Source organism: Xylocopa sonorina, chromosome 10 (assembly GCF_050948175.1).
Source record: "Xylocopa sonorina isolate GNS202 chromosome 10, iyXylSono1_principal, whole genome shotgun sequence".
NCBI lineage: Eukaryota > Metazoa > Arthropoda > Insecta > Hymenoptera > Apidae > Xylocopa > Xylocopa sonorina.
This window is the reverse complement of record NC_135202.1, coordinates 9,584,003-9,605,384: the sequence shown is the minus strand read 5'-3', so window position 1 is coordinate 9,605,384 and position 21,382 is coordinate 9,584,003. Positions and strand designations below refer to the sequence as shown.

Genomic DNA, 21,382 nt, shown 5'->3' with positions numbered 1-21,382 from the left:
TCGATCGGTAGTTCACATCGCTGTCGGAACTTGTGTCGACGTGAGTAATACCGAAAAGTAATTGTGGTTATGCTAACAAGTGGTTGGGTTTGTCGTTAATCCGGGTTATACATGAGAGAAACAGATAATTTTTGCAGAAAATTGAATGTTTATTTATTTGATTTAACATGCACGTATATTATACAATAAATACATTCTTTTTAATAATACTAACGCATAATCTACTGTAAATTCAGGTACTTCCTTGCAATTATCATCTATTAAATTAAGAATTGGAAAAACAATTAGCAATGTCTGCAATTTTGTGAGCAAAATTTAAAATATTTTTCATTGCCGTATCTACGTCTATTTCCTTGTTTGGATCAGAAACGTTGGATTTTTTGGCGATTGTATTTGTTTGTAATGATTTTGGGGTAGATACGGCAGTAGTTCCTGCAATGATACATTAAAGCTTGATATTTATATAGTTGCTAATACAAGTCTTTTGTATAAACATTGTTATATGTACCAGTACCTTTAATATAGTTCCTTTTTAACTCAGGAGAAAATAATTTGGAATATCTTGGAGGCAATATTCTTTCATTTATCGTAATAGGAGAGCTTCTATTGCAAATTAATAAATGTCTTTGTGGAGATTCCCGATTTAAATGAATAATTCCAGTGCTGTTGTTTGATTTACGTTTTTTAGGTGAATCAAACAAACTGCGTTTGTATCTTTTAAACAATTGCTTATACTTCCCTGAAAAAGTTTATAACATTATAGACTGTAAAGGTTTTTAATCATATTATAAAGAGTACTACCTTGTAATGGTGAACATAACAATTTGTGTAGTAAAATGTTTCTATCATTTTTGCGTTCATCAATAGAGAATTTCAGTTTCGGTGAAACTAAAATTACTTTTAGGTTCATGGGATACAAAATACTTATATCCAATGTACGATTCATAGTCTTTTTTTGTAAGCTACATTGTACATCATATAAATCATCGGAAATTTGCATTATAAGCTCGTGAAATGATTCTTTCGTGGATTTGATTATCTTACAGTGTTCAAATATAGTTGTTTCCCAGTTCAACAAATTTGGTAATCCATCTATTTTAAAATGGTACTCTATTTCTTGCAACGCTTGATCAATTAGTGACAATAAAGCTTGTAATACCAAACAGCTATTCCTATATAATCCACTATCGACGGGCTTTGAATAAAACATATAAAAAGTTATTTATATAATCTGTACTGCAATATAGCTCTATTTTTTAACTTTTATATTTTTTTACCTGGATCTTTTCTTTTAAAGTCAGTGGTAGTGCTTCAATATTTATTGTCGTCAGATTATTTCCATCGAAAAATTCTGAATTTATGCACAAATTGGAAATTAAGTTGTGCAATTTATTGCTGAGATTTTTAACTTCTTTTAATTTAGCATTCTTATGCCTTAGATATTTAATATTCTGTTGAATACTTTTTTTCCATACTGCAAATTTAAATTCAAAGTTAACTTAAGAATTTGAATATCACAAGTATAAAATTATAGAGTAATGGTAAATCGAACAATTTATAACTCCTGTATCATCAATGTTCAATAATCGTTTTGCTATCAATGCGCTAAGTGGAAGCGTAAGTATATTGCTCTCTATCTTCTCTTTTACATTGAAGATAGCAGTTTGTACTTCTTTTAAATCCAAAGATTTGCATCTAAAATAGAAGTTTAGTTTTTTCCTCATATACTCCATAATTACGTAAAGATAATAGATAACTCTTACTGCATGTAGTAATCAAAGGTTTTCAAATTAGACTTCATTTGTTTTAAAAGTGTAAAAATAGCATTATCCCTTTTTCTATTTGTGATATTAAAATATGTTTGAATTATATCATTACTGTCCCCGCTACTGGGAGCTCGTAATAAATGTATATCACCTACAAAGAATATTTGACAAGTACATAAAGAAACCACCGTAACTAATATCAAATTTGCTTTGTATAAACAGATATTTTGTACATTCTCTTGAGATGTAAGCTCTCAAACTAATTAGCGATATTTTCCACATAAAGATCAAGAACTTTGTCCCTCCTGCTTGCAATAAGCGAGACTTGAGTATCGGCAGGAAATTTATATCAGGATTTTCGCTGGCTACAATTTCTAAGTATTCCCTTACTTCTTCGCGATACCTCCTTTCATCCACTTTATTCATAAGTGGCCATAGAACCATTTTCTGGAAACGCTGTGCATTATACACAGATAGCAAGTAATGAGAAATATGAATAAAACCAATAGTATTCGGTTTATTGAACATTCCCTAAAAAATTTTATTGCATTAAGAATATACAACGATTACAAATATATGTTTCATTAAAAAAAAAATGATACCTCTTTAAAACACTTTGTACATTCAAAAGATGGGGGCACAGCTTGCATGAGTAAAAATACATTTGTATAAAAGGACTGGTCGATTGACATGTTTTATATACTCGTTTCCTTATAATTAGGGTATTCTATAAATTTACGTAGTACACGGAGTATTAACGGCTATTCTTATATATAAATCAGGTGCGAATTCTTCCGAAGGGCAATGAAAAATTGTTTGTATACAAAATATGAATGCGGCCACGCACGTAAATGTGTTTGTACACATTTATGTGCGTATACGTAGACGCGATAAGCGTGTGAAATAAAACATCCATTAAATTAGTAAGGATCGCGTCGTTTATATCGATGTTCGTACACTTTGGTAAAAGATGGAATTACTTAATACGGGTGAACTTTTAAAAAATGAGTGGTTCTGGGTGCAAGGCGGCGCCACTGGGTTGTACCATAGCAACTCATCTCGGTGTCGTCGTGAAAGCTTTCAACTGAACACTATGAGCCAGTGAAGTGTATCCGTCGGACAGTGGCGTGAAAATGGCGGTGTAAAATGGCAGGACGTAGATCGACGTTGACAAATGCCGACTCCCTGTCGGGATCAGGAAACACCGATCCTCTGAGGGAACTGTTCGAAGCATGCAAAACCGGGGACCTCGCGAGGGTAAAGGCGTTGGTTACACCGAAGACGGTCAATGCTCGAGACACTGCCGGACGCAAGTCCACCCCCCTGCATTTTGCAGCTGGTAAGCAGAATTTTCGCATCAGCTTCCCGCATTTCGCCTTACCGAGAATATTCAACGATCGACTCCGGATTCTCCGCGTCCCGTCACCTCCTCTGGAGGACGCAGACGTTCCGTTGTCACGTCGCGGACGTGAAACAATCGGGACACCGAGTTTTCAGTGTTGTCATTCGACGATTCGAACGATCTTCTTACGAGATTAAAGTACACTTTTAACGAATTCGAAACATGTTTCGTAATACGGAATTTTTTTCATCACTTTCGGGTCGTCGTTTAATGTTTTCAACGAACCAGGCATTATTGTTGAACGTGGTATCCCTCGTGGTATTTGAAAGTTCGTTGAGACAGTTGCTTCTCATTTTTCATATACAGGTTATGGTAGGAGAGATGTAGTAGAATTTCTGCTCTCCGCCGGGGCATCCATTCAGGCACGCGATGACGGGGGTTTACATCCCTTGCATAACGCATGCTCCTTCGGACATTCTGATGTTGTGAGACTTCTCTTGGAGGCAGGAGCCAATCCTAACACCAGAGACAATTGGAATTACACTCCTCTGCACGAGGCTGCTATCAAGGTAAGTCCTTATTTTGTTCGGCTGATTAGTTTCTTTACGAATCGCTAGTGATAGTCCTATTAAATTTCACATTTCGATCGATCCGATAGGGTAAAATAGATGTGTGTATTGCTTTGCTACAACACGGAGCAGATGCTAATATCAGGAATACAGAGGGGAAGACAGCGTTAGAACTGGCGGATCCTGCAACTAAACCAGTATTAACGGGAGAATATAAAAAAGATGAACTGTTGGAAGCGGCAAGATCAGGGAACGAAGAGCGTCTTTTGCAACTGTTAAATCCTTTGAATGTAAATTGCCATGCAAGCGATGGCAGAAGATCTACCCCATTGCATTTAGCTGCTGGATACAACAGATCTAGGGTGGTACAAATTTTATTGCAAAACGGTGCAGATGTACATGCAAAGGATAAAGGGTAAATGTCTTTAATTTTGATTTAATTCATACATATATATTACTTAAATTGATTAATTAATTTATTTTATTCCAATGAATCAAAATATATGCCATTTGAAATAACTAGTCCACGATAACGATGTTGCAGAGGGCTTGTTCCACTTCACAACGCGTGTTCGTACGGTCACTTTGAAGTGACAGAGGCACTCCTCAAACACGGTGCAGCGGTTAATGCCAGCGATTTATGGGCATTCACACCGCTACACGAAGCCGCTAGCAAATCCAGAGCCGAGGTGTGCTCGTTGCTATTAAGCGAGGGTGCCGATCCAACTCAACTGAACTGCCATAGTAAAAGCGCCATTGACGTAGCCCCAACATTGGAATTACAAGAAAGATTGGCATGTATGTTCCCCTTACCTCGACCTGTGTATTCTTCTAGAAAGGAAAAGCACACGAGACATGATTTTGTTAGATACACTTTAATTGTAGACGAATACAAGGGACACTGCCTCTTGGATGCCTGCAGGCAGGCAGATCTTACTAAGTTAAAAAAGTACCTGTCCCAAGAAGTTGTAAACTTTAAACACCCATACACTGGGGATACACCACTGCACTGTGCCGTTGCATCTCCTTATCCCAAGAGAAAACAAGTAATAGAATCTTTGATTAGGAAAAATGCTGCCTTAAATGAGAAAAATAAAGACTTTCTTACACCTCTCCATGTTGCCACTGATCATTCTCACTATGATGCAATGGATGTGCTACTTAGACATAATGCAAAAGTCAATGCTTTAGATGGATTAGGGCAAACTGCACTACACAGGTACCGTGAATATTGTCTAGAACGTTTAAAGTTCTTTTTCTCCTTGTTTTTGTTATTTTACGAAGAAAGATTTGTTTGATTTCTTTACTTAAAGAAAATATTATTATATAAACAGGTGTGTTAGAGAAGACAATGTGCAAGCTTGCAGAATATTGTTATCTTACAATGTTGATCCATCTATAGTATCGCTTCAGGGCTATACTGCAGCACAAGTAGCTGCAGAAAATGTCCTTAAAATATTACAAGGTTCGAAACTAATTCACTTCAAATACAAGATATCTTTTCAACCGAAGAATGTTTCTGTTCTCATTTTTGTTTTACAGATCCACCGAGCGGAACAGACGATGCGGAAGCGCAACTGTTGGAAGCCAGTAAATCCGGCGACTTGGCGGCGGTAGAAAGAATACTACGGACTAATCCATTAGCTGTTAATTGCCGCGACTTGGATGGTCGGCACTCGACGCCGCTGCACTTCGCAGCGGGGTTTAATAGAGTGCCTGTAGTCGAATACTTATTGGCACATGGAGCAGATGTACACGCCAAAGACAAAGGGTTAGTTAGTTTATTATACGATTTATTAATTGTTCAAATTAGTTTGAATAATTGCATTTTTTCGGAAGTCACAATCGGATTTTCCCCTTAATATGTAACGTCTAAAGAAAATGTTCTCATTTTATTTATTCAGTGGACTTGTTCCCTTACACAATGCCTGCTCTTATGGTCATTACGAAGTAACGGAATTGTTAGTAAAACACGGAGCATCGGTAAACGTTGCGGATCTATGGAAATTTACTCCTCTACACGAGGCTGCTGCTAAAGGGAAATACGAAATAGTTCGTTTACTATTAAGACACGGCGCGGATGCCACCAAAAAGAACAGAGACGGAGCAACGCCTTTGGATTTAGTAAGGGACGGCGATCAGGACGTAGCCGATTTGTTACGAGGGAATAGCGCACTTTTGGATGCGGCAAAAAAAGGAAATTTAGCGAGAGTGCAACGATTAGTTACGCAAGACAATATTAATTGTAGGGACGCGCAAGGTCGTAATAGCACTCCGCTACACTTAGCTGGTAAGTTACACCTGTTATTATTCATTTTTCCTCCGCCTGCCTTTTCCTACCGCGCATTTGCACAATTTAATCTGCTGACAATTTTAATACAGCGGGATACAATAATTTGGAAGTGGCCGAGTTTTTGCTTGAACGCGGAGCGGACGTGAATGCTCAGGATAAAGGAGGATTGATACCTTTGCACAATGCTTCGAGTTATGGCCATTTAGATATCGCTGCGTTACTCATTAAGTATAATACCGTAGTGAATGCTACTGACAAATGGGGCTTCACACCGCTTCACGAGGCAGCACAGAAAGGCAGGACGCAGCTGTGCGCGCTTTTATTGGCACACGGCGCGGACCCTTTCTCGAAAAATCAAGAAGGACAGACACCTTTGGATCTTGCTAGCGCTGATGATGTAAGATGCTTGTTGCAAGACGCTATGGCTTCACAACAAGTAGTACCATCGATACCGTCTAATAACAATGGCGTCGGAGTTGCCATTAACTTAAGTAACAACGGTAATAATACTATTAACAGCAGGCCACCAAGTATTGTTGCGGGTAAATGTATTTTATTTAAGATACATGTTACGATATATACACAGAGTATTCCAAAGGTTTGCATCTATATTTTATAGCCAAAAGTATGATTAATTATCGAAAAAAATAGTATCGATTAAGCGAATGAATTGGATCTTTACCATAGATTTATTCGCACATCTAATTTTATACGAAAAGAATGCCCACACTGTCGTCAAGGATATTGTCAACGTTTACACGGAAACTTTTGGTAGACTCTGTTACATACTTATATATTTTTGTTCATCGTTGAAATTTACACAGTTCCAGTTACGCCACCACCACCACTTACCCAAGAAACCGTAATCATGCCCTCCGGCACAGCCATGACATTATGCGTACCGCTCGCGAGACCGTCGTCTTGTTTAAGCCCGATGCCGCCATCCGAGACATGCTCCGAAAGGGATTCCAAAGATTCGAAAGACAGTTTAAATATCACTACCGTAGCCGGCTTTCTTCAGAGTCTTGGTTTAGAACATCTGTTAGAATTGTTCGAACGCGAACAGATCACGTTAGACATATTGGCGGAGATGGGACACGAGGATCTTAAACAAGTCGGTGTGTCCGCGTACGGTTACAGACATAAATTAATCAAAGGCATGGAGAAACTTTTAAATACGACTGCCGGTACTCCGTGGCAGCCAACCATCACACCTGGAACATTATTGGTAGATTTGTTAGCGGAGGATAAAGAATTCCTAGCCGTCGAAGAAGAAATGCAAAGCACCATTAGACAGCACAGAGACAATGGCCATTCTGGTGGTATATTTTCCCGATATAATATAGTTAGGGTACGTTCGTAATGCGTTGTTGTATAAAACAGCTGCACTGGCTAGGGGTGCCGATTTATTTTGTCCTCTTTCTGTAATAAGTCTTTTACTAATATTATCATGTAATTTTCTTTCCAAAAATAGATACAGAAAGTTCAAAATCGTAAATTGTGGGAACGTTACGCGCATAGAAGACAGGAAGTTGCAGAAGAAGTTGGTGCGGCAGCGCCTTCGTCTCCGAGTACTGGATCTAGGACTACTCCCGGATCAAGCTTGCCACAAGCAAATGAGCGAATGTTGTTTCATGGTAGTCCGTTTATTAATGCTATTGTTCAGAAAGGTTTCGATGAACGACACGCGTACATTGGCGGAATGTTCGGCGCTGGAATTTATTTTGCCGAGCATAGTAGCAAAAGCAATCAATACGTGTATGGAATATGCGGGGGTACTGGTTGTCCCGCTCATAAGGATCGAAGTTGTTATATCTGTCACAGGTCAGTATACGATAAGGTTTCAACAAGATGTTTCATTACTTTCGTTTCCTGATTAATATATTTCTGATTTTTAGACACTTACTACTTTGTCGTGTCACACTGGGAAAATCGTTCTTGCAATTTTCCGCGATGAAGATGGCTCACGCGCCACCGGGACACCATAGTGTAATGGGTAGACCATCTCAAGGTGGTTTGGCTTTTCCAGAGTATGTCGTCTACAGGGGCGAACAAGCATATCCAGAATATCTTATCACGTACCAAATCGCAAGACCTCAGCAGGAGAGCGGAGGAAATGAAAGTGTTGAAGAACGGTGATCGGAAGAGTCTAGCCCAACGGCAAGATTGCGAAGTCTTTGTTGTTGCCAGAGACCACGAACGTGTAACACCCTGTCTTGAATCTGGTTGAAATAACTCGTGAAACAACTTCATTTTGGAGTCAAATCTTCCATTTTTTTATCTCCTTTAGCTGAAATAGGGAAGAATAAATCTATGATACAGTGATAGGTGAATTTTATGACATACGTATATACATATATACATATATGTATGTATGTTTGTATGTCGGATTTGTTTGTTCAAGGTTGAAAAAAAAGAAGACAATGAATAGGACATTTAATTTTTAGCATTTATTTTGTGATAATATACTGGTCTGGTTTGACCACGCAATCGTATACATGCCTGATTATTGATGTATATTGACTACAGTGTATATATATATATCAATATGAATTAGAATATATCAGAGACCAGCATGATTTTTTATGTAAATCTACGTGTCGAACATACGTTTATCTTTACATTCATATATAAAAGGTAATATTTTAATTATCACATCTGAGTGGCAGTAAATCATGGCGTGATGTGAAATAACATAAAAAAAATTATATAAATTTGACGGGTAGGGTGGGGGGGGGGGGGGAGATATAGTATTTCTACGTCTACGTCAATTTTGAAGTAAACAATTGTGCTGGTTAAAGCAGTTTCTTCAATTACGTGCGTTATAGGTAAAGTCCGTTAGCGAATATTTAATTTGTAAATAACTAGAAATACGTCGTAAGTCTTCGTAAAATGCAATCACGAGCACAATTCGCAGAATTGAATCGATTTATTATCGAAGAAGTTACGAAGAGCTGTATCTTCCTAATATATCAAATGTTAACAATCATAGTGATATATTTGAAGCAAGACACATCTTGAATAATTCATGTTTTTCAGCTAATGGTTGAAGAAAAAACTCGCCAATTTTTGCATTTTTTTACGTTTCTGTATTATATTGGCTCTAAAGTGTATACACAACAACAACTTGTAACAACGTGAAATCATAGCGCAGCTCAAATTCTTTTATTTTTTAATTGTACATCCGTTCTGTCTGTCTGTTTGTGTATTTGTGTGTGTGTGTGTGTGTGTGCGCGCGTGTGTGTACGTAACTCTTAGCCTCTTAATATAGATAATTTAATTCAATCAAATCAAAGATGACTCCGTTCACGGTAGATTAATTGAAATAATTAATACAACGAATGGTATTATATTTAGTATTCGTATTGTTCGCACACAGAAATCTCCATTTCATCGTATAAAATCGAAATTCAAACTTTCACTTTAAAAACTAGACTTTGGACTTTACCTTTAACATGTAAATACGTATGCGAGTATTTTATATGTTCGGTTGATATTTCGGACATAGAATAAATTCATTCTTATTGTCGACATTATCAACAGGGTTCCTATAAACTCGTAATAATTTCGAATACTGTACATAAATATACATTTTATTGTACGTACATTTATTTGTTTTCAACGAAACAACACCGATTACGTTCAGTTATCGTATTTTATTACTATTCGATACATAAGTTTGGACTTTTTTTCTCAGGTGATAAATAAAGCGTGTGTAACACTTTTTCATTCAGTTTTTATCGCAGCATGTATGTTTTCAATCCGTTAAAGTATACAACGAAGCCACTCTTTTCTTGTACATTTAGTACAGTATAAACGTTAAAATTATATGCAAAAGCCGAGATTACATATTTTAATATCAGTCGTACGAATTAATCGATTCATTATGTCTTGTATATTTTATTATATCGCAGAGAAAATATCAATTGCTGGATAAACAAACGTCATATAAATACAAAGCTGTTCTTATTATTGAAATCGCTGTAGAGTGATCTCTTTGAATAATACGAATGATCTTGTTTCGATTAATTCGTTGAGCAATGAAAAAGATATGAAAAAAAAACGAAATGCGAAGTTGTAATTGTATGAGTGTCAAGTACAAGAAAACAGATGTTTTCACGGACACACTCTTAATTATTTAGGTGATGGTTTTATTTATGGGTGTATATATATCGAATATGTGTTCGTTAAATAAGTGCTCAAGAAACTAATGCAACAAATAAACATTTGTTAATTCTGCGCTCGTACGTACACACATACACATACACACACACATGCACGAAGATACGAAGTAACTGAGTATTGTAAACTAACATACATACAAAAATTCTGTCCTTATACTGTATTTCGACAGTCGACGAGCGTATTCGATTACTATGCTTTGACTGTAAGAAGATAGACTGATTCTAAGAAAGAAAAATCGATTTACTGTTACGTCCGATTTTACACGTTCTTTTTTTCGTTTCTTTGCCTTGCGATCGATTTCACAATTTGAAAAAAATATATATTTACGTCTCAATAAAAACGTAGACGATAAAAATATGCGAGCGAAAGGAATTAATAGTGAAATTAGTAAATTGAACAAATGTTTTTCCTTTGGGTAATAATTACATTCTATGTCGCATTCTCAGATATATCAAGTTTTCATTTGTAATCTGTTGCCCATTGTAATAACAGACTTAACGGAGCAAGCTAGAGTATAATAGAAACTTTTACATTGAAGAAATGAGACAGAGTGTCGTATTACCAAGGAACCTCATTTATACCTGCATTTATCTATGTTTCAGACAATGATGAAGGAGCAAACAAGTCTATTTTATTCCTCTACTGTATAGTCTGAATAATTCATACGCATCCCTTAACAAATTATGACACATCGGCAATATTACCTGCAACCGGAGAATAAGGTAGTATATGGTTTTCTCATTTTTATTAATACAACCAATTTTTAAGTTCCCCGCTCGTTTGTAACAAATACTATAAACTACATATCCCTGATACGTTTCATAGAATATTTAAACAAACGTTGCCGGTTTATTTTTTGAATTTATAATTTTTAAACGTGTAATTCTAGTTATGCAAAAAAGATGTCTTATACAAAGACTCAACCATGGCTAGTAAACAATTATCCAGTTCTACTTTATACAACAGAGAAACTTGGAACTAAATAGAACGTGTAATCTTACGGCAATCTGTCAATATGTATATAACATTTTTAATCTAAGATTTTTTAATTCAAAATATAAGCGTAAACATGTTATGTTGTAAATCTTTTTTTAGCAATGCAAATACCCGGGCAGATTGCAAATTCAAATTTAAACATGGCGTATCGTACACTATGTCGTCTTTAAACAAAAGACAACAAATTATGATAATATAATGTATGAAATTATCTGTTATTTTGTCGTGTCTTACGATGTCTCGTTTTACGATCGGTTTCGAAAAATTAGTTTCAACAAACTAGTCCTACTGACACATAAAATGAACCGATCACTAAACTGTATTTGTCGATACCGATAACCCCAAATTTTATTTTTAGGAAACGCATGGATGGGATTTAAGAAAAGTTCAGGTAAAAACCGGTATTGCCCAGCGATTGCTGAGATTGCTGTCCTGCTCTTTCCATCGTTACCATTAACTTCTGGCCTACGAGGCGATTCTGTCGCCTAGCGTAGTGTAGAATGCGAGCACGTGGACTAGCAACCGTCTGATTCGTAGATCCGGTGAAATCACGTGAAACGCACGAGGTTGAATCTGCGCATGCGTGGTAGGAGAATGCCGGCTTGTTGGCGACGTGCTACGAGATGACACTCACGCCGGTGCTTTTAGATGCAGTCGAAACGAGTAGGAGGTCAGTTCGCGTGACTCGCGACAGCGACCGATGACAGAGGTATACACTCGATATCCTCTTACGTTCAATACTAAACTCCACGGACGTAAATCCGTAAGTCGCATAATAACCAACAAAAGGAAAAATGAACAAGCATTCGTGACATTTAAGAGATCGGCACGAGCCATGCATCTCGCCGTTTTCGTCGCGTGAGAAACCGTCCGTCCGTTTTGTCGTTCGAACGTCGGTAATTTATACGCTATTTGTTCGTTTCAATTTTGTTCGTCGGTTCATTTGTTCGCGATCGGTTTCTCGTATTCGCGGTCGAAGGGATCAAACGCTTAGCATATATCAAGATCATCTACCAGCGTATTGCGATGTGTTCATATCATCTGTCTTAAGAAGATACCTCGAAAGTCATCTTTTATCGCATTATTAAACCTTTAAATCTTTTCGTTACCGGCGAAGACTAAAACGTAAGAAGACGAAGAATACAGAAGACTGTGCGCATTCCAGCAAAAACGAAGAAGACGTGAGTGCATAAAGCTCGACACGAATCATCCCTGGGCAAAGAGAATTTATTCCATCAGTGTTGTCCCACTCTCTAGTGGTGCGGTTGCTCAGGTCCAAAAAATACGTGAGTACTTTTATTTAGTTTTACGTTATCCCCTGCGATAATGTTACATTCATAACCTTTTAATAACATTAAATTGCATAGTATCATTTGTTAATCTTAACTTGAAAAATGCACAAAGCGTTAAGTTCTATCTCAGTTTCATCTGCAAAAGCGTGCGCAATACATTGTTACGCATTACGGTCACTGCCATGCAAGAACGAAAACATTCGACTGGCGCATTCGCGACAATTTCTTATGTAACCTAAGCTCATGGTGTTATACAATTGGTTGCAGAACTATAGAGTTATAACTTGTAGATAAAGTGGAATTGTTATAGCATCCCTTGTCATTAATAGTATCATCGTTTGTGAGAACGAGACTGATGTGTTTACAAACAAAGTGAAAGATAGCATTTGCAGCGAATGTCACTTTGAAAAAAGCTTATCTCGAGTAGCCTTATTATGCCGACAGTATTACGCGACCATCGCTCTAAATTTATCCATTTGCCAGAAACAATATGCGAAATGCACGCACGCGTACAAGTACACGCTGCTTGGCGAAACACGTGCATGAGATAATCGGCTTGAAAAATGACGAGATTATATTTGTATATGCGGGAGTAAACGAAAGTTCTAGAAAGCTTAGCGTAACTGTATTTGCGTTTCGGAGAAATTGCTTTTATCGTGATACAAAGGAGGAAAACTGACACTGCCGATTATCGGTTGTGGCAGGGAAGAAAATTATTAGCAACGTTTATTGTTTAATCTTCGACGCGCCACAGGGGCCGATTAGCTGGTTCCTGACCTCCCGACAACGGAAATAATAAATAAATATTGCTTGTGATTTATGTCATGCTTTTCATTTTTTTATTTATCGGTGCATTTTGCAAGTGATTACTTCGAATATTTTTACCAAATACAGAGCGCAATTTGACTAACGTAACGTCGTTGTCTAAGCTTAAATAGCATTGCCAACTTCAAACTTTTTACATGTTCTATTTTTATTGTATTATAATACATTTATAACATTGAATGAATCTACTAAAAAATCTTCAAATAATTGTAATGTATAAAGTAACGTTAGTGCTGTGTCGCAAAGATCGCGTTCAAAGCTTGTTAGCCGATTTTTTCTCGTAACCGGCTTGACTGCTCTTTTAAAATGTACTTGTTTTTTTACGCGCGCGTGCCCGCGTGCCTGGTGCCCCCGCACCAAGTGTATACTTGCGTTTTTTTAGTTATTCGCCTCTCGTTGGACGCCTACATGAGAACAGTTGTACGAACATAAGACGAATTGTTTACACGTGTTATTCCCATGCGTGTACTGTGACACCGTGCACTTCCGGGGAAAGTGCAGAGAAAACGCAATCTGCACCGACTTCACGAATGCATTATGCGCACACCCTACGGGCATTTTCGGAAGTTTGTCGACAGTAATCATCATAATCTGTTTCAACGTTAGCTTAAAGTTCAGTAAACGCCGCAATTTAATAAATCAATATTTAGGTTGTATCTATTAATCAGTTAGTATTTTTTGTATCAGACGTAACCCTTTTGAGGAACAAGTATTTGATTCAAATTGTAAGCATACTTCCGACAATGAAGATATGCGTAGGTACGGTCGATAAATATGAAGGAAATTGCATGCAACGCAAGGTGGTTGTACTATAAAGTTTGTCGCCCTTCCATAACTTACGTAATCTTTACTCGTTTTAAGAATATGATTGTTTGGTTTTAGGCATTAGTGACACTAACATGTGATCACAAATGTTACTGCATCATAGCTTGAATTCACGTATTTTCTGTTCTGTAACCACTCATTTAAGCGACGTTCCCAAGTGAGGTAGATCAGTGCCATTTCATAAACTTGGTGCTTTTAATTATTACATATCTAGTAATGTATCTTAATTGTTACAGAAGCAATTGTTCCACTAAGAATTCGCCATCGAATTGAATAGTTTGGAAGGAAACATATATTATGATATATGTACAAGATACGTATGCGTTACATTACATGACTTCTGCAGTACTGTACATTGGTGTATCAACCTCTCACGTTTTATTGCTCCACATATAAATCAGGGAGAGTCAAGAGGCTATCATCACCCATGTGAGAGTCTCAATGTTTCTTGAAATAATTATATTCTAAGCACACCGCGCACGTTTATCAGCGTGTAAATTTAGAATTACAATGTATCGCGCGTAAGTTTAATCGGAGTCCGGCTGTGATACTTTAACCATTGCGTCGTTTCGCCTTTACTAATCAGTAAAGATCACCTGATTAACTAGCGCCATATTTTGCAAAAATTATCACGCATCTGAAAGATAACTTTTTCGATATTTTAAATGCGACATTGATACTTTGAAGTAGGTACACAATTGAGGAATTCAGATTCAAGATTGATTTTTTGGTTATTATGCTTTCGATCTCGAATGGCAAGTTCATCAATCAAATAATATTTTCGACCGCAAGGCAAAATAACATTATGAAATTCGAAATTTGTTTTTCTTTAGCTTTCCCTGTAGATAACGTGTACTTAACGGCAGCGCACACATGGACGTCGATGCCATTCAGTTCTCTATGCGGTTATTTCCTTTTTTATCGACATAGAATGGAATCTCGTACGATCTATGCGCGCGTCCCTTTTAATAGTTTTGGCGATTAAACTTTGTTCGGTAAGATTCCACACTCGAGGGTGTACAGTCGGCAAGGATATATGTCGGTTATCGGGCTGCTTCGAACCAGAAACACGACGCGATAACGGGTTAAGGACCGACCACAGCGGCGCCTTCAATCACTGAAAATATACCCCGATCCCTGGCAACTTGTACGATCTCTGCCAATAGCCAGTAACGGGCCAGTGGCACCAATCCGATCATCCGATAAGATTTTTAGAAATATATATTCCTCAGGCACGTGTTCGTGGCCTGTCCGGTCAGTAGGCGCTCACGTGATGAAGTGTGAAAGTTTTATAGGCTTTTCGATTATTCCAGTTGGTTGGTTTTTAGATTGTCGCATAGAACTTGTAGTTTGTTTCTTATTTTAGCATAAAGTACATTTCATGTTTCTTTTTTACAATTGTTTATGTAGATATATATATATAGTTCATGATATTATGATTTTTAGTTCATGGTATTTAATGAACCGAATCATTAAATTCGAATTCTAATTTCTTTTATTCGATTTTTGTAAGTGGTAATATTTTTGGTCGTTTCTTGTCTACCGTCTCTCTCGACTACCGTCCCGTTTTTAACGTACAATCAAATAAGGATTTATCATTCCTTTGTCTTAATAAAAAGTCGCTCAAAGATGAGCAAGATTATCACATATTTCCCAAGGTTGTACCTTAATGACACACAAGCAGTACTTACCATAGAAGCTCGCTTGCTATAAAAAGAAGATATTCAAATTTAGCCAACCGGTTTCTCTACTGTTCTGTGTATACGATCCTCGATTCTCTTTTCTTCCTTTCTTGTATTACGTGTTTGCAAAAGTAAACTCACTCTTCTCTTCGATCGAATGTTTACATTTCGCAAAAGCAAACAACGTTACTATATTTCTATTGAAGAAAAAAAGATATTTCCTGTTAATTTATGAAATTCTTTTGTAGGATGAAAATGTCATCGATAAGAAGTTCAGCAAAATTATAACGGAGGTCGCCAAATTGATTTCAAGTATATGCCAATAAAAATAGATAAGTCAAGAGTCGAACTTAATTTGCTATGGTAATATATCGCATAATCGATTACAGTAATATTTTTATCCTGACAAATTTTACGAAATTTTTGTCGTACATGGATGAGTCAAGGACTCGTACATTTCCCAGCTTTATCGGATTAGTTGTAGTCTAATTCCACACGTGATTCCTAATAACCCGTGACCTCGTCTTATCATTCCGATTGATAGTAATTAACAACAATAGGAGTGAATTTCATTATAATTGAAACAATCGTATGTGATACGTTACGTTTTTTGCTTGCTAGATAACGCCTGCAATCACTGTTGATGGGGATTAAAAATAGTATTTTATCAATAATAATTACATACTTGGAAATGTGAATGCCGAATGATATACAACGAATCTTCATTTCAAAGCTAAAATTATATATAAATTTATTAATAGCAAGTATTTTCATTTTGAATGAGAGAAGCGCGGTTATAAGGTTGCGCATACGCGATGACTACCAGGGCAACATTTATATAAATTGAACATGCACCGACTACACACGTCGTGAACCTTTCGAACGCCGTAGGATTAAATACAGCACTAAACAAACATGACAGCTGCAAGAAAAAGTCAAACGTAGATCAGGTTACCTTTCAATCTACCAGACAGTTATTTTAAGCAATCGTCAACCGATGACTAGACAGCACAAGCCTAGCATCGTCTGCACACACACGTGTGCATCTAGCGGCTAGATCTCACGCGGTTTTACGGGCCGTTTAAGTCCCCAGTGTTATTTGCCTTGCCTTCACAGGTCAATAAACTAACATCGAAGAGTTAATAGAACCCCTGCATTCCGTTCGTTTCCTCGAAAAACTCCTTGGGCAGAGCTTACTCAAGTTGGTCTTTCGATTTCCGACAGCAGGGAATCGCGGTGCACTTGTGTGCCTTAGAAGTCAGACAATTGGATCGTTTCCAAGGGCGTTACTTAGTGTACGTAGCGTTTTGAAGATGCGCCACGCTAATTTTAATCGTGGTATCGCTCGAAATAGCATCAAGACTGCGTAATTTTCCTTCTCGAGTCACGAAACATGAACATGCTTTAACCATGACGAAACCATCTGCCTGAACTTGTTAGCTTTTGACCTTTTTAGTAACATTTGATTAGTCACGCCGAATTAAATACCAATTATATGTACGTAAATCATTCAACGAGCACGAGTTTATAATTCGGGAGACTTTATCAGCAGTATAAAAAGAGGAGAAAGCGGGAAGAGGACAAGAGATACATAGGCAATAGCCAAATTGAAAGATCGTCTGATGTAGGTTAAGAGAAATGGTTCAACGTTATCGTTTGGTAAGCGTCGTGTCTCGTTCGACGTGATTCACGATAGCTTATTGTTATAAAATTGTATCGATGACAAATTGCAAAGCACATTGCATTGTCTCGAGTGTGACTGACTATTATCTAACTGCAGACATGTTTTTTATCGACTGTTTGATCGGTAAGAATAGACGACTATTTCATCATCAATTCTGTATACAAACCGGCTTTTTACATGCGTTTTTGTCTCGTACGATATTTCGCCATTTTTAAATGGCCATAAAAGTTATTTTACTCAATCGTTACATCATTCTGCGAACTTCTCACCCAACACTTTTTTAATACCGATGATTAGACTTTACATATTACAAATACTGACCTCGATAGATCGATAATCGCACAACACGAGGTTTTATACATCCCGTCATATTATTTTTTACGGTTTTCTTGTTTAGACTAGTCGGAAAGAATTATGTAAAAATTTCGTAAAAGCATTTGCTTTATATGCCCGTTAATCCATTTCGAGAACAGTAAGTTAAGAGGATAAAGATTCTTAGTCAAAACATTGATATCGACTATTCCGACGGCAAGCATGTCAAGTTACGCAAAATGAAAGAGTAGAAAACATTCGTTAAGATTATTTTCCACACAGGTATGATCAAATTTAAGTTGAACATTTGAGTTCGATATTCATAAAAAAATTCGGGAGTCTCGATAACTTAATACATCGTTGTCGAAATTGTAAGAAATACTTCAGACATTCAGAGAAACATTTAGATTACAATGATGTATGAACTTGCAAGTTTTGTATAGCTTCATAATTCAACAAGTTTCTGTTTGCTTGGAAAATTTCATATCAATAAAGATTTCAACATATTGAGAGCATAGATCAGAAGATGTCTGCTAGAAGTTTTCCATGTAACATTACCCTAACTTTACTAAAAATTGAATTGTTTATAAATACATATTATGCATACTGTTGACTTTCTTTAATGCATAATCGGTCAAACTTTTTCTGAAATCAATCTGTTATCGAGTGAACAACAATTATTGCGCAAAGGTTTATTGAAGTTCAATGATCAATGATAACTGGAAAATTTCATTCAGGGATATTTTGTTGTTCATAAGTTCAGAAGTTAACAAGACAAGTGTTTATCGATAAAAATAAGACATGTGTAAAATTCAACGAAACGCGAACAATGCAGCTCGACAGGCACGGTGGCGCCGTAAGTCGAAAGTATCACCTCATATTATGCAGTAAATGAGATAACTGCGTGTCACATTTATATACTTGTATTTTTTTCTTGAAACTTCTGTTTTCAGACTACAGTTGACCCTGTCGCCTCGTTCGCGTAATGATAATACTTCAGATGTTCGCTTTAACCTCGACCTTATATTCTGAATAACCTCGTAGACAATATTATGCGCAATGCTGTATTTCATCTTGATAGTTTCTATACTTTCATAAAATTAATGATTTAACCTTGACATACAATAATCTGAAGGACAACAGATTAGTAATTTTTCAAAGCAGTATTATGAGAACTTACATTCGTTGTCGAAAGCGTGTTGATTTTTCTTTAGAAAAGCGATAATCAATTGCTAAAATCGAATCGATAGAGAAGGGATACTGAACAGAATTACATATAATAGACATGGAGCGATATGTTTTATATAGTTGAAACTCAAAGCAAGCAATTCGTCGTGATACTGCTGTAGCTCTTCTTGACCGTACACGCGTGCCTGTTTGGTTCCGGTCTGGTATATGCGTGTCGAGTTTGGTTCACGAGCAAGTCTCAAGGAACGAGAGACGACTATTACCGCATTTAAAAGTCGTAATTCCACTCCTGGAGTAATATGACCACCACCCGTACCTACTTTGATTCGTAAAACACTTCACTGTGCTGGTATTGTATAAATTTTTATTCTGTACTATTCTTTTAAACGCAAATACAATTAAAGTAATACATACATATTGACATGTATATATAGTCAACGCGTTGAGTCAGAGTTCTGTAAGACAAGATAAAATTGTATTAGGGTGGGTACATCAGTCTCTTCCCCACAGGTTCTCCTACATAGTATGTGCAAACATTTGTCTAAGAGTGAAAATTTTAAGTTTGCAGTGGTTGCTCAGTGTGATTCACGTGATTCAGTGACGTAGTCTCGTAATGTTGTTGACGAAATGTTTGGCAGTGATCTGCGCACGTTCCTCGCTATTTTAAAGGTTTGGCGTTTAGGTCATTCACGCAATACGAATTCCAGTTTCAGCAGAGTAGTTGATAAAAGCTCTTTGTCACGAAACTGGGTCCTGTCGACCCATTTGTGACCGAAAAACCTTTCGATGAACGAATACTACGAATTTCAATTTTCGAGTAATGTTTAAAGTAGAAGATAATAACTTACCTAGTTATGGAAGTAACGTTGCATTAGTACAACATTTCATTTACAACTCTGAAATAAAAAAAATATTGTAATAATGTAGTGAAATCTTCTTTCTTTTTTTCAGTTCTAAATGTGTTCCATAGCGATGCCAGCCGAGCTGCTTCTGGGGCATAGCCCTCCAGTGTACAGTTCGTTATTGTACCCTTGTAGTCCCCTAGTGGTAACGGCACCGACGATTACCAGTAGATCAGTGCCACCCAGGATAAGGCCATGCCTGTCATCTGGTTCCTTGGCTATAGACAGCATACGAAACAACAACGATGGTGGCAACAACAAGCAGAAAAAAAGGGTGGTCTTTGCTGACGATCGTGGACGTCCTCTTACTCAGGTATGCAGTACCCTGTCCCATTTAATTGTGAAAGGAAACAAAATTACTCCGCCTACAAAGCAGGCTTTATCCGATTTGTTGCCTGTACTTGGACTTTCCAATAATATACCTTATGACCTGCTATTCTGTACTGTTGCTATTCATATATTTACAGCGATATTAGTTTGAAATTCTGTTTGATAAACTTATTCACGCGCATGTGGTTCTATCTTTACGTTCATTAGGTCCGTGTAATGTCGGAGCCCAGTAACGTGCCACCTTTATGGAGCACGGCTTACCTCGCTGGATTAACTGGACGTCTCTTAAATGCAAAAATCGAGAACGACGAACCCACGGACCTGATGTCACCCTGGCAAGTGACATTTCCCCAGCCGGCGAGCGATTATCTCACGTTTCGCCGGAAACTGGATCAGGAGAACGTCAGCTTAGAAAACGTGATAGTGAAAGAGTCGGAACAGTGTCTAGCGGGAACAGTCAAGGTGCGTAATCTGGCGTACGACAAGGAAGTCATAGTCAGAGCGAGCACTGACTCTTGGAAGACCCACGAGGATGTCCACTGCACCTACGTCGAACAACCTGGTGCTCCAGTACTAATATTGTACGACACCTTCCGCTTTCGATTAACTTTACCGGTGAAGTCTAATGTTATCGAGTTCTGTGTACGATATCGTACCGATGGGAAGGAATACTGGGACAACAACGATGGGAAAAACTTTATTGTTCGCAAAAAATTAGAGGTATACATGGAAAAGATATTTAATTTAGTTTTTAACCCTTTTTTTTATTGGAAAAGTACAAATTCTTCGTTTCTTATATTACACTTAATGTATCAAACCTAATGATCATATCCAATCCTTTTCCAGCGCAGCTGACGAATAACTTCCACCATAGCCATCCAATCGCTTTACGTTAACTCCATTTCATACTGTAACTCCTAAATCCGTAGTAACTTAATATAACGTCTAACAGACTTATCCGTGTTACAGCTACGTGCACCGGCTAAACGATACGATATTATGACGACAACGTGCGACGGATTCACGAACAACAGTGTTCGAGATAGCATACCACGTATGACGGACGCGACCAGGGCGAACGTGCGCACGTGGAGTGAATTCGCATCCTGGCAGCACCTTGCAAACGACGCCCCATACTGGTGAATCATCAGGATTACCTGGTCACAAACGATGTACGAAAGTCGTACGAAT

At 37.4% G+C, this 21,382-nt stretch overlaps 3 protein-coding genes and 1 long non-coding RNA gene across 9 annotated transcripts; 2 read left to right on the top strand and 2 right to left on the bottom strand.

Moving 5' to 3' along the window:
• Positions 1–12: 12 nt before the first annotated feature.
• On the bottom strand, positions 13–2,572 carry LOC143428220 (uncharacterized). Its single transcript, XM_076902942.1, has 10 exons — positions 2,369–2,572; positions 2,000–2,297; positions 1,764–1,917; positions 1,553–1,695; positions 1,278–1,474; positions 802–1,195; positions 509–739; positions 344–432; positions 211–294; positions 13–72 (listed from the first exon to the last, which is right to left on the bottom strand). Exons 1-10 carry the CDS (start codon positions 2,456–2,458, stop codon positions 13–15), a joined length of 1,740 nt encoding a protein of 579 aa, XP_076759057.1. The 5' UTR covers positions 2,459–2,572.
• Positions 2,573–2,744: 172 nt separating this feature from the next.
• Positions 2,745–11,155, top strand: Tnks (tankyrase). Of its 3 annotated transcripts, XR_013102455.1 has the most exons (13): positions 2,768–3,105; positions 3,475–3,677; positions 3,767–4,092; positions 4,222–4,475; positions 4,563–4,896; positions 5,012–5,142; positions 5,220–5,448; positions 5,582–5,967; positions 6,060–6,512; positions 6,795–7,321; positions 7,445–7,794; positions 7,869–8,298; positions 10,758–11,155. XR_013102455.1 is itself a non-coding variant. In XM_076903730.1 (12 exons), the coding sequence occupies exons 1-12, from the start codon at positions 2,913–2,915 to the stop codon at positions 8,107–8,109; spliced, it is 3,627 nt and encodes a 1,208-aa protein (XP_076759845.1). In that variant the 5' UTR covers positions 2,745–2,912; the 3' UTR covers positions 8,110–10,411. The 3 variants fall into 3 exon arrangements, 2 of the variants coding, with proteins under 2 accessions (XP_076759845.1, XP_076759847.1); XM_076903730.1 differs by lacking the exon at positions 10,758–11,155 and having other exon boundaries at positions 2,745–3,105; positions 7,869–10,411; XM_076903732.1 differs by lacking the exons at positions 4,563–4,896; positions 5,012–5,142; positions 10,758–11,155 and having other exon boundaries at positions 2,769–3,105; positions 7,869–10,411.
• A 573-nt stretch (positions 11,156–11,728) lies between these two features.
• On the top strand, positions 11,729–21,334 carry Gbs-70e (Glycogen binding subunit 70E). Of its 4 annotated transcripts, none has more exons than XM_076903455.1 (5): positions 11,729–11,860; positions 12,269–12,437; positions 19,911–20,174; positions 20,399–20,911; positions 21,161–21,334. In XM_076903455.1, the coding sequence occupies exons 3-5, from the start codon at positions 19,917–19,919 to the stop codon at positions 21,332–21,334; spliced, it is 945 nt and encodes a 314-aa protein (XP_076759570.1). In that variant the 5' UTR covers positions 11,729–11,860; positions 12,269–12,437; positions 19,911–19,916. The 4 variants fall into 4 exon arrangements, with proteins under 4 accessions (XP_076759570.1, XP_076759569.1, XP_076759572.1 ...); XM_076903454.1 differs by having other exon boundaries at positions 11,772–11,914; XM_076903457.1 differs by lacking the exons at positions 11,729–11,860; positions 12,269–12,437 and adding an exon at positions 13,707–13,834.
• LOC143428523 (uncharacterized) lies at positions 18,515–19,345 on the bottom strand. Its single transcript, XR_013102434.1, has 2 exons — positions 19,276–19,345; positions 18,515–18,860 (listed from the first exon to the last, which is right to left on the bottom strand). It is a non-coding gene; the product is annotated as an uncharacterized LOC143428523 (long non-coding RNA).
• Positions 21,335–21,382: the final 48 nt, after the last annotated feature.